We start from the raw sequence: 13588 nt of genomic DNA on the forward strand, positions 1-13588 counted from the left end.
CTTAATTGTAAGTGGCTTGAGAGGAATGATGCTGTCAAAAGTGACCCTTTTTTGTCCTCTGAAACACCTAGCACAGTGATAATTTAATACATTGTTGTACGGAATCTTCAAATGGGGGGAGTCTGTTGGGATGTGAAGAATCAGTTATCGTTAGAGTCTCTTATTGTTCACTGGAAGAGCTTTAGGGAATTATCTCATGGCAGATAGAAAAGAAAAAGCACATAAGGCTGAGGCCTTTTGTGAAAGCTAGTGATATAATCACAGGACTCTAAGCTTTCTCCTATCCCATTTTCCTGTCAACTTTATGACATATTGAGATTATCTTCATTTTTTAGATGAAGAAACAGACCTAAAAGGTCACAGTTTGTAAGTAGTGACAGGCTGAGTGACAGTAAGAAGAATGATTACAAAATAAAGAGTGTAGAAGGAAAAAGATTGATAATGATTGTGGTTATGTGATAGGATTTTAGGTAATTTGTGTTTTTTCTTTATATCTTTGTGTCTTTTCTAATATATATCTTTTTAAATGTACTTCTTTAAACATAACTCTATGACCTGTCTCCACTTTCGGTCTCCACTGCCGTGACTGTTCACTGGACCTTGGCTATCTGTACTGATAGCTCCATGTACTCTCTGCTCATAACCTCTTGCTTCCAGCTTATTTTCTCAATTATTCCCATGCATCATCTTTCTACCTTACTGGGCCGTCCCTGTGCCATTGACTTCTCTCTACTAAAATCCTCAGCTCCCTACTATCTTAACTGAGGCCTCTCCTATCTTTACTCCCTACCTGTTGAGTTTAGATAATCATCTATTATTTCCTCAACTTTATTTTTCCACTTTCTCAACCAAGTGAGCTCCCTCCCCTTTTCTTCTATTCTTAGGAGTGGGCCTTGCTTCTGAATTCAGAATACTGAAGCCATCAGATGGTAACTCTCTCTGCCTAGTGACCTCCCATTCACAGAGCTTTTCTGGATCCTTACTGATTCTTTCCTTTTATTACAACTGACGAGCTTCTCCTTCCCGCCCTTCAGGGCCAGACAGTCATTCCACCAGTGCCCAGGCTCACACTCATTCCCACCTCCCAGCCACCTTCCATCATCCTCTCTCTTCCTTCCCTGCATTAGGCAGTCACTAAGTATGTGTTTAATAAACATCGAATACTTTTATAAATAAGAAAATTAGTATCAAAAATCCTTTCTGGGTAAGAGTATAGAATTGAGTATTTGAAGACTCTAGAATATAAATGTTATAGAGAAATGTTATAGAAAATGTTAATTATTCTGGAAAATTTCAGTGTTTTGTTTTAGAAAGATTTCGTCTACTCTAAATGTATTTTATATGGAAAGAAATGTTACAGTGCCTCTTAACAGTATTTTATCCATTTGATCGAAATACATTTCTTTTGATAGGTGTTTTCTTTACATATTGTTCAGATTTATCTTTTTTAAATTGTTGTATTGATTTATTTCATGCGGTTATTTTTTTTCCAGATTTATCTTTGATTTTTTTTTTTATTGTAACTTGAACATTCTTTTTTCATAGTTGGAGAACACCTTCAAATCAGTTATTGCTCAAATTGGACCTGGAGGGACTATCAATCCAGAACTAAAACATAAGATAAAATTTGTAAGTGTTTTCTGTTTTGGGGAAATGGATAAGAATAATTGATTATACATTTAGATTTCATTTGTGATTAAGTTTAATTTGTCTCCAGGTATTTCTTTTATAATTATAGTTATAGCTGATCTTTTCAAATATACTGCAAATCAAGTGGTTATTCTTTTAAGATCAGAAAAAAATCCTAAATTACTCCTAAAATTTTTAAATGTTTTTAAAATTATTTAGAAATGCAAGTTGTCCATTAATGCTCTCTTTTCCCTTTTTTCTTTCCCTCACCCCAATAAATTGTTACAAACAGTTCAAGATCTTTCTAATACCAGTCTTAGATATGTATGTCAAATATTCTAAATAGTGTATGGTATCCCATTGTGTTGATGTACAATATTCACTTATGAGATTCATTATCGATTAACATTTGGGTTATTTCTAGCCATGGCTATTTAAAAAATGGTGCAGTTAATGTCCTTGAACATTTATCTAGAAGTGAAATTGCCAAAGGTATTAAATATTTTAAGTTTTGATAAATATTACTAAATTGCCCTCTAAAAGGTTTGAACAAATTTACATTCCCACCAACAGAGAAATGTTATTATCCAAATTAAAATCATCCAGGTTTTAATTTATACCTCTTGATTTTTATACTGAGCATCTTTTCATATGCTTTGTATAAGCCATTTATATTTTTTATGTGAATTGCCTGTTTATGTCCTTGGCTTAATTTATTATTTCTCCTTATTAATTTGTAAAAGCTCTCTGGCTATTATGTATTGAGCCAAAAGGTATGTACACTTAAATTTTTGGTGGGAGCTGTTAATTGTGATTTGAATAATCAGAGTGCCATTATGACTCTTACTGCCTTATATTATTCCATTTCAGCTGTTGTGGTTTTACTAGGAGAAATGCAAAAACCTTGGTGCATTCATGCCCTGTCTTCCTGTTTGGACATTTGTTCAATGTGACTTTTTTATGGTAACAATATGTTAGAGAAAAATTAAACGTTCATTGATAAAAGATTGGTTAATTAAATTTATCTACCCAAAATAGGGAATATCATGTGGCTTGTAAGAAAGTTTATGTATATCTCAGTTAATTTGCATGGAAGTATCTCCTTGATTGGTTTTTAAAAACAGATTTTATAGAATAGCATGTTTGCTATTGTCCTTCCATGTAAAATCATGAATAATGTAAATATGTGTGTGCATAAATTGGTTTCTGAAAGAATGTTTTCTAAAATGCAGCAACAACTATCTCTGGTCACAAAATTTTGGAATAGTTTTTATTTTATGTTTTTCTGAAGCTTGAATTAGAATTTTTAGTAAAATATACACTACCTGGAGAGATGTAGGAAAACACAAAGGTTTTTATACTTTATTGGGATAGAATAAGTCCACTTCTAGGAATTTACCCTAAAAAATAATTGGATAGGTATGCAGATGCAAGTATGAGCTGGAATATTTGTGATGATGAAAAATAGGAGACAGCAATAAATAGAGAATTGAGTAAATAAATTTAAGTATATTGAATATTTTGAAAACTCTAGCCAGTAAATATGTTGCTCCAAATTTATGGACATGGAAAGGTGGGGTATGAATTTTAAAAACTGGTTATAGAAGTAATAACCTATTTTAAATATAGGTATTTTTATGTGCATTTGGATAACAATGGCTACTATCTATAGATATTTTCTCTTTGCTTAACTGTATTTTCCAAAGTTTTATATAATGTCCATTGTTTTTTTTTCTACTATTTAAAATGTTTGAAATTATGCTGTAGAATTTTTTTAAAATGTGAACTAAAGCTAAATATGTCAGCTGGGCTAAAGAGCTATAGGAATTTCTGGAGAGTTTTGGCATTGCAGTATTATGCAAGAATGATTTCTCAACTCTGGAAATGTTAGAAGTCACTGCTTTTGTATTGTGACAATCTTTTTTAAAACTGGAAACTGATTAAAAAATATTGTGACTTTAATTGATTCACTCAATAATAATGATTTTTTTTTGCCTTTGTTACTATTTAGTATGTACTGTCTGATTTTGTTATTTTATCACCCAGCATTCCAATGGTGTCTATTTATATTGCATTTCATTTTCTATTTATTAGGTTGTGTCCAAGTTTCCAGAGGGTTTGCTTATTTCTAAACTGCTTGGAGAGTTTGAGGTGAGTTTTTCTTTTTCACGGACCATGTTTTTATATGGCTTATATTTTTTGTGATAGATAGAAATTTTGTTGCTATTTCTTGAACCCTCCAAATCTGCGCTCTAGAACTTAAGAATACTGTTTTGCATTTTGATGTCCTTTTCTTTAGTAAAAGAGTTAAGAATATGGTCCTTAATAAATACTTCCTTATGTATAGGAAGGATATTTTTACCACTTATTGTTATATTATTATTAGAATAAAAGTTAATTTATTTTTAATGTCTGACAGTACCAATTGTCAGTGGGCATGTGGAGATGCACAATACCTCATACATTGCTTGTGGGACAAAACCCTTTTGGGGAGTGTTTTGGCAGTATCAAGTGAAGTTGAAGAGAGGTACTTCTACTGATCCAGCAGTTCCACTTCTACACGTGCACTTCAGAGAAACTCTTACACATGTGCACATGAAGACATACATGAGACATGTGCACATGGTAGCATAGTAAAAAACTGGAAACAAATTAACTGGTCATCACTAGGAGAATAGGTAAATAAATTTGGATTGACGTTTATACAATGGATTAATAAGTAGTAGATAAAATAAATGAACTAGATTTGTTCTGAAACATGGATCATTTTTGGAACCATCATGTTTAGTGAAAAAAATCAAGTTGCAGAATGTTAATTCAGATATTGCCATAGATCCAATTTTTTAAAATGGTAAGACCTATACATACGCTAGCTCTGTTCCAGACTCTATTCTGAGTGCCTTTCATATAGTAATTAAATTGATTTTCACAACAAACTGAGGCACAGAGAGGTAACTTGCCTAAGGGTCAGATAGCTAGTAATGGGTGGAGCCAAAATTTGAACCCGGGGCAGCTTGGCTTCAGAATCCTAACTCTCAACTACCATGCTATAAAAACTATCATACATTTGTAGATATAAACATGGATTTTGTAAGATACTGTAGCATAATGGTTAAGATACATCATCTCTGTGCTATTTTATAGGTATGTAAAGTCAGAATAATAGTACCTAATTTCATAGTTTTGTGAAGTTTAAATGAAGTACTTAGAACAGTGCCTGCCACATAGGAATTGTTCAATAAAGATTAACTCATAGTAGAAGAAAGAGAAGAAAACTTAGGAAAGATACAGACATTGTTAAAAATGAGAGGTGAAAAAGGTCTCCTTTTTTTCACTTCTATTTACCACATGCTCTGAAAGGAACTTGAAGTTGTTTTAGAAGTTTTATATATGGGATCATAGGTCTCTTGGTTTGTATTAGGTTTGGTGCAAAAGTAATTGCAGTTTAAAAGGTTAAAAACAATTGCAAAAACCGCGATTGCTTTTGCACCCACCTAATATTATACTTGCCTGGAAGCAAGCCTTTACTGTAATACCCAAGTTCACTGATCCTTGCAAATTTAGCTTGGCTAAGTCCAAGTTAAAGCACCGTCCAATGGTATCTGTATATATTATATTCCTGTTACCTAACATCGTTGATTCATGTTATTTCTGTTGGGTTTTTTTTGACAGGTAATTTTTAAAGAGCAACTTTCACTAAAAAAATTGGGCTTCTTAAACGTGACTGAGCTTGTTGGAGCTCTTAGTGACATTCTCTATGTTGAGTTCAGGGAAGGAGAACAAGACTTACTGGTGTTTGATGCTGATATGAAGCCTCTACCAACTGGTGAGTTGGATTATTAATACAATATGATGCAAACCTGATTTTCAGTTTTACCTGTAAGGACAGGGAAAAGGAAAGCACTTGTTATGTAAGATTCTTTATTATAGCAACATCAACCAAATAGATCACACATTAGCCTTGAAAATGTTATGCAATGTGCAAAGAAGTATAGAGGTACTATGAACTTCTTTCTGGTGATATTTGTTGTAATAAGGCTAACCTGTATTATTAATAAAGACCATCTGAATTTTTAAAATTTACTTTCTTCATTGTCCAGATTTTTGGATGATTCTGAAGAAATCAGTTTTCTGAAATGGTGATACGATGGGGAAGCACTAGGTAGTTCGATGGTTCTTAACTGTGGCTGTGTATCAAAAGCTGTTTAGAAATAGAGATTCAGAATAAATGGGTATGCATTGGGACCCAGCACTTGTATTTTTTTAAAATAAACTTTTTATTTGGGGATAATTTTAGGTTTATGGAAAAGTTGCTAAGATAGTACAGAGTTCCCATATATTCTTCATCCAGTTTCTCCTAATATTAACAGCTTACATTACCATGACATATTTATCAAAACTAAGAAATTAACATTGATACATTACTGTTAACTAAACTCCAGATTTTATTCCAATTTTACCAGTTTTCCCAAAATTTTCTGTTGCTGGATCCACTCCAGGATACCACATTGCATTTAGGGAACTTGATTTTTGTTTGTTTTGGTTTTTTTTGTGGCTTAGTTTTTTTGTTGTTGTTGTAGTTTTGTTTTCTTTTGAAATTTTTATTGAGAATATTGTAGATTCATTGTAGATTAGTTTAGAACTAATACAGAGACATCCCATGTACTGTTTCTTCAGTCCCCTCAGTGGCAATGTCTTGCCAATGTATAGTACAATATTGTACTTGTATTTTTATAACTTTCTACAAGTGGTTATGATGGACAGCTGCTTTTTCCAAAGCACAAATGTATCTTTGTTGATTTTTCTGATTAAAATAACTCATGTTCACTCTAAAAAGTTCAAACAGCACAGATGAATAGAAAGTTGAAAGTGAACATTTCCCATCATTTTGTCCCCCCCGAAAATGCTGTTATAATTTTTATGTAGCCTTCCATTCTTTTTTCAATGTATATATAAACATAGCTAGTTTGTAAAAAAATTACAAAAGTAATATTTGCTTGTTTAAACAATTCCAACAGTGCAGAGGTGGTAACTAGTGGTAGTAGTTTTAGTGGGCCCATTTGTAGACCTCTTCTGTATAATAAAGTTATTTGTCACATGTAAGATTTTCTTACACAAAACAGTATTGTATAAGTCTTTGCTTTTTGTATTTTATATATTATAGATGTTTTTCAGTATCAGCATATATGGGTTTATTTCATCTTTTTAAACTACATATAATTCTTTTATGTGACTGTTATAATTCATTTCATCTCCTTTTGATGGACATGTAGATTGTATCCATTTTTTATCAATATGAAAACAATACTGTGATAAACATTCTTGTACCTACCACTTTGTGCACTTATTAGTTTATTTTTTAGGAGCCACTATGGTTTTAGATGTATCTGGGATCTGTTTTCATGTGCCACACTCTTGTGATTCACATCATACACATGTAAAGTTGAACAAAATATGTGATTAATATGACAATTCCCTGAAAATTAAGGCATGGGATTATGGACTTCATACATGGTACATCAGCAACAACGAATGTTCACTGCTAGAGTGAACAAGAAATAAATTGAAATCAGAATGTTGAAAAGTAAACCTTTCACCAAAGTTTTAGAAGCCTTACCAGATTTACCCTGTCCCGCAACGTAATTAATTTAAAATTTGTTCCCATCTAGAACTTCCCTTATGTGTCTCCATACTGAAAGATCTGCAAAGACAGGTTCGTGTCTCTGATTTATCATTGTCTGCCCAGTGCCTGGCACGTAGACTATGCTTAGTCACAGTTATACAAATTATTTTAATAGATAGACTTAGGCTACTCTGTTGGTCATTTCAGATGGAGCTGTTTCATCAGTCGGAAATTCATGTTTAGTTCAATCAGAGAAGAAAATAGAAGCCAAAAGTTATGTGTCCAGTCCCCCTAGAAATTCACTGTCTACTGCTGCTATCAAAGAGACCACATGGAATTGCTCTTTTGAAAACCATAAAGGGCCGGAACAGAAGATTCTCAAGAAGCCTAATCTGGTGGTAAGGCCTTTGCAGTTGGTGAGTAAGGTTTAAAGACTTGTGCACTGGGGATTTGGCATCGTGGGAAAGGAACCGAATGACTGTTTCCTTAAACCAAAACTCTGTTTTAGAAAGGTCTTATTTCTAGATGTATGATTTCTTGGAAGAAACCAGAGCTTTGTTCTGTAGTCATCTCATACAGCATTTATCCTGGTTTTCAATCTTTTATATAGCTTGCTTTCCCTCAAGTCTCATTTTAAAATTTTAGATGGCTTTAAAGATCTGACAGTTCTCTCAAGATGACATCGCTGATTCTCTGCCTGTGTTTTTCAAAATGTAGGCTTGAAAACCCAAGAGGGCTTTAGAGGAAAGAATGTTGGAGCTTTGTTTTAGCTGTATGCCTCAACAGCTACTGCAAATTGCCTAAATTGTCCTAAATTACAGGTTGCTTTTATTTTTCTCCTTCATTACATCTCCACACACAATTCTTCATTTTTGTGTTCTCATCGCCTATTACTTATTTTGTTGTGATTAATAAATTAATTGTTCACCCTTCTTTTTCTACTCTCTATACCTTCTTCTTTTCATGGAACGAAAGCATTTTGTTAGGAGAGCCTGCTATGTTTTCTAGAGGACAATAGGCAGGCCTCATATTTTAGAATGAGTGTTTGAAACACCCTATTTTTGATTGGAAGACTAGTCTGAAATGAAATCCATTGTTTCAGGTTACTTTTGTTGGTAGGGTTGCGTAGGATGAGAATCTTAGTTCAGCCTGAATGTTTGAAGTACCATGTTTTTAATTTTGTATAGGGCAGTTGTGTAAAACACTTTTAATTCTTTACCTAATATCATAAGGCAGTAGTTTTCATATTTTAATGTAGGTAAGGATCACCAGGGAATTTTTTAAATGCATACTTGTGAGCCCCACTCCCAGGTATTCTGAATTAGTAAGTCTGGGCTAAAGCCTAAGAATCTTCATTTTCATTGTTTCCCAGGGATAAAGGCGACTCACGAAGTATACTTTGAGAAATGTTGTCATAGAGTTTGAAGTGTCACCCAAAGACTTACAGTGGTTTCTTTGATTTCTAACTTTTAGCAAGTCGAAATTGACAAGTCACAGCTCAGCCTGGCGATGGCAAGTTATGATGTGCCACCAGATGCTGTGCAGGACAAGCAGTTACGCAGACTGCCACCGTTAGACACCAGCACCCTCGTGGGGGTCTTTGTGGAGTATGTCATCTCTCCTAGTCAGTTCTACATCCGAACTTATAGCAGAGATTCCTCAGAGCTACTTGAAGACATGATGATTGAAATGCGGTAGGAGTCTGTTGTTTTCAATGTATTTTTCAGGTATCTCATTCTAAATGAGCAGTTCTCAAACATTTTAGCCTCAGGGCTCTTAAAAATTAAGGACCCAAGAGAGCTATTGTTTATTGGTATTTGTCATATAGAAATTAAAAATGCAAAACTTTAAAAATATCTTTTGTTAAAAAATGATACGTCTATCTGTATGAACACAAATGACACATTTTTATGAAAAATAACTATTTTCTGGATATTAGAAGAGTGGCATTGTTTTTACATTTTTTCAGATCTCTAACATCTGGCTTAATAGAAGAAAATTGGATTTTAATATCTGCTTCTGTCTTTAGTCTCTTAAAGAGACTAAAACAGCACGTTGTTTTGGGATACACCCAGCCTCACCCAGATACATAGCTGGGAAAGGAGTATTTTAATAGCCTTTTCAGAAAATTGTGAATATTCTTTGATCGTATATCATAACTTGACAGGTAGTGGTTTAATCATCAGAGAAATGCAAATAAAAACCACAATGAGATATCACCTCACACCCGTTAGAATGGCTAGCCTCAACAAGACAAATAATAACAAGTGTTGGAGAGGCTGTGGAGAAAAAGGAACTCTCATACACTTGGGTTGGAATGCAGATTGGTGCAGCTGCTATGGAAGGCAGTATGCAGGTTCCTCAAAAAATTAGAATTACCATATGACCCAGCAATCATTCTTTCCTGGGTATATACTCAAAAAATCTGAAAACATTTATCCATAAAGATATATGTGCTTTGATGTTCATTGCAGTTTTATTTATGGTGGCCAATACATGGAAACAACCAAAGTGTCCTTCGATAGATGACTGGATAAAGAAGTTGTGGTATATATACACAACAGAATACTATTCTGCCATAAGAAAAGATGAAATAGTGCCTTTTGTGACAACATGGATGGATCTTGAGATTATTATGTTAAGTGAAATAAGTCAGACAGGAAAAAGTCAAGAACAATATGATTTCACTGATAATGTGGTATATAAAACTGAAAACAACAAAGGAACAAGACAAACTAATGAAGACAAAAACTCATAGACATAGACAATAGTTTAGTGGTTACCAGAGGTTAAGGGGGGTAGGGGGTGGGAGATGAGGGTAAGGGGGACCAAATATATGGTGATGGAAGGAGAACTGATTCTGGGTGGTGAACACACAATGTGATATATAGATGATGTATTACAGAATTGTACACCTGAAACCTATGCATGTAACTTTACTAACAGTTGTCATCCCAATAAACTTTAGCTTAAAAAAAAAGAAAGAAAGAAAAGTATTAGGAAGCTGTCAAGCTCATGGTGGTGGATCAAATATTTCCAAAATTCTAATTTTCACTTTAAAGCTTTGAATTTTATCATTGACAGCAGATACTGTTAATGTTTTCCTTGAAGTGGTAGGCTCACTTCATTTTTGAAAAAATGTGTGTCAAATACCCAAGTGTGAATAAATATAGTTTATTCATAGTCCTTTCAAGCAAAAATGGCATCCCATGAAAATAGTGTCTAGTTTATCTTCCAAGTAAAAATAATGTTCCACCAAAAAAGCAGCTAGTTCATTCACAATTCAAATGCACAAGTGCTTTCCTTTAAGACAACCTTGGAAGTGTTTTGTATGTACTTCCACTTTTGTCACAGAGAATATTGAAAAGACGGTCACTCAGGTTGAAATTTAATACTTAATTTTTTTTTTTGTTTTATCAAGGACATTCTTAAGAGAAATTGGCACTTTTTTTTCTTATTTATTGTGAATATATGGCAGTGACGAATAAATGACTACTAGTGAAGTTTGGTGCCACTGCCATGATTTAGCTAAGGCACCTGGACTTTTACCCACCCTTGCTTTCACACCATCAATGCAAATGTAAAAAGGACACAGTGAAAAGGGCAAATCACTACTTTCATAATAATACTAAAATATTAAAATAGCTTTGATCTTACGGCCTTCTTGAAAGGGTATCAGGGTCCCAGAGGTTTATGAACTACACTTGGAGAACGAATACTCTAAATCAGGGGTGTCCAAACTGCGGCCCGCGGGCCAACTGAGGCCCACAATCCATTTTTAATTGGCCCGCAGCAAATTCCAAAAATATATTTAGTTTACTTAAATAAACCAGGTGAGGTAGTACGTACTTCACCTCGAGTGAGTGGCCCGGCTGTTTGTGTATTTTACCGTATATGGCCCTTGGTGAGAAACGTTGAAAAAAGTTTGGATACTCCTGCTCTAAATGATCTCTCTTCTCTACTGAAAAATGGTGTCCTTTTTAGTAAATACCATGTGCATTTTCAGTCACTCTAGATTTATTCACGAACAACAATGTCTGATTTTTACATTGGTGTCACACATAAGAATATTTTGTTTTATTTATTTGGTATCTGTCCAAAAGCATTTCATGTTTTTTTATAATTTTACCACAGTATATACTCATTTCCCACCCAAGAACACCTGACACAATGTAAGTCACATAATAATCACTCAGTAAAAATATCATATATTCCACTTCAGTGTGCCTGTAAGATTTGGCATATATTTTAATACACACTTCCCCGACCTTGAAGTTACTTTTCTTCTCATCTCCAAAATGGGGATAATAATAGTACTGACCTCAGAGTTGTGAATATTAAAGTACTTAGAGTCTAGCTCAGATGTTGGCTGCTATTATTATTAATAATACATCTGCTGTTGCTTGGTGGTGGGGTGTTGAGGCACTGGCAGTCCAAGGAGAAGACAGACGTGATCTTGGCCTTAGTGAACACCACGATTATCTAGGGAGATGGGTAGGGGCGAAGTGGGACGTTGTGTGAGGCAGTGGTTCCGCCTGGGCAAGGGGGAGAAAAGCCTTACAAAGGAGGTACGTGTCCTTGAGCTAGACCTCACACACGAGTAACAGTGTGCCAGGCCAGGAGGTGCAAGTGGGTGTGTGCAGGTCCTGTCATTGGCACTGGGCCAACATTAACGAAGGAGCGAGCTCTGCACATAGGGAAGTGAAGCCACCCCTGGGTGAAGTTGGGGGGGACAGTGACTGGATGTGCAACTGGAAGACTGGGGAAGGGCGAGAGCACCATGGGAAGAGCTAGAACACCCTGGGAAGGAGTTTTGACTGACCTGTAGACAGTGAGGAACCTCTGAAGGTTTTAAGAAAAATGGTGGGCTTGTACTTTCGAAGGGTAACTCTAGCTGCAGTGTAGAAGACAGGTGGAGTGAAGGGGAGAAGATCCATTCATAGGCTAGTCTTGGTGAGAGAGTGAGTGAGTGAAAAGGAAGAAAGAAATTGGAGAGAAATCAGGAAAGTATAATTGTCAGGTCTTGGTGACAAGAATGGGGTTGAGAAAATAGGAAAACTGTGCTGACTTTAGAGATTGGGTAGGTTTGAGCTGAGGTTAGAAGTTTATACATAATGCGTCTAAGATGACGGTGATACAGTGAGTTGGCAATGTTGAATGGACAGTATTAGTTAGGATTAGGTTTAGCCACTGTTACAAAGACATACTTGTAACTTAGCCATAGTAACAAAGATAAAAGTTTATTTCTTCTTCCCATAATAGTCCGTGTATAAGCAATACAGGCTGGTAGGGTAGCTCATTGGTGTTAGGGACACAAGTATTTTCTGCCTTGCTGCCACAGACAGCCCATCCACAGGGCTCAGAATATAGCTCACCACCTCATCCACTGGGTCCCTCATTCCAGCCAGTGGGAAGGGGAAAAAGAAGAAGATGGGGGGTTGGGAGCAGTCCCTTTTCTTTGAAAGACACAAGGTAGAATTTTCACACTTAAAAAAAAAATATGGTAAAAGCCACATAAATTTACCATCGTAATCATACACACTTTACTTTTTCTAAGCCAGAGCTTAGTAGTCACATTAGCCACATCTAGATGCAAGGGAGCCTGGGAAATCTGAATGGCCACATATTCAGTTAAAATTTGGAATTCTATTACAGAAAAAAGAGAGGAGAATGGAAATTAGAGGACAACGAGCATCTCTTCCATACAATTGGAAATAAAGTTTTAAAGTGCAGAAGGGATGCAGGGTCTAAAGATAGAGATGGAGAATCATCAATTTATCAGCAGTGGTATAAGACATGAAAATGATGAAACGGTATACAGCAATAATAAATAGTTAATATTTGAGTGCTTACTGTATTTGGGCTCTGTGCTAACCATTCGCTTATTGTAACTAAGGCTTTATTAGTACCATCCCCGTCTTCAACAAGTCAGCTGACGCACAGAGAGATACAGTCACAGCTAGTAAATGATGGAGTTAGGATTTGAATCCAGGTTACTGGGTCCAAAGCTTGAGCTCTTAGTATGTTATACTTCATAAAGATAAGACCCCAGAGAACCCAAACTTTTAAGGCAGTTGCAGAACCAATAAAGGAATAATTATTGACAAGGAAGTAGGAGAAAAGAGTGTCTTGGAAACTAGAATAGAGTTTGAAAGAAGACAGGTTTAGGGTCATGCTGCAGAGAGAGAAAATATATTGAAAGCTGAGGAGAAAGGCTATTGGATTTGGGAATTAATAGGCCATTGATGCCTTTAAAACATCCATTTTAGGAAGTGCTGGGGAATGAAGTTGGATTACATTCCGTTCAGAGAATGTGAGATAAAATGAGTGTATACG

The 13588-nt window shown here is 35.1% G+C and overlaps 1 protein-coding gene across 1 annotated transcript in view; it reads left to right on the forward strand.

Annotated features, from left to right (window-relative positions):
- The window catches only part of TDRD5 (tudor domain containing 5), a 67434-nt gene that overhangs the window by 35420 nt on the left and 18426 nt on the right, over window positions 1–13588 (forward strand). The window contains exons 6-10 of the mRNA XM_033091990.1: window positions 1546–1629; window positions 3724–3780; window positions 5302–5455; window positions 7460–7650; window positions 8726–8946. Coding sequence (XP_032947881.1) covers window positions 1546–1629; window positions 3724–3780; window positions 5302–5455; window positions 7460–7650; window positions 8726–8946 — 707 coding nt within the window. The remainder of the gene's footprint in view (window positions 1–1545; window positions 1630–3723; window positions 3781–5301; window positions 5456–7459; window positions 7651–8725; window positions 8947–13588) is intronic.

The sequence above is a fragment of the Rhinolophus ferrumequinum genome, chromosome 22 (assembly GCF_004115265.2).
Source record: "Rhinolophus ferrumequinum isolate MPI-CBG mRhiFer1 chromosome 22, mRhiFer1_v1.p, whole genome shotgun sequence".
NCBI lineage: Eukaryota > Metazoa > Chordata > Mammalia > Chiroptera > Rhinolophidae > Rhinolophus > Rhinolophus ferrumequinum.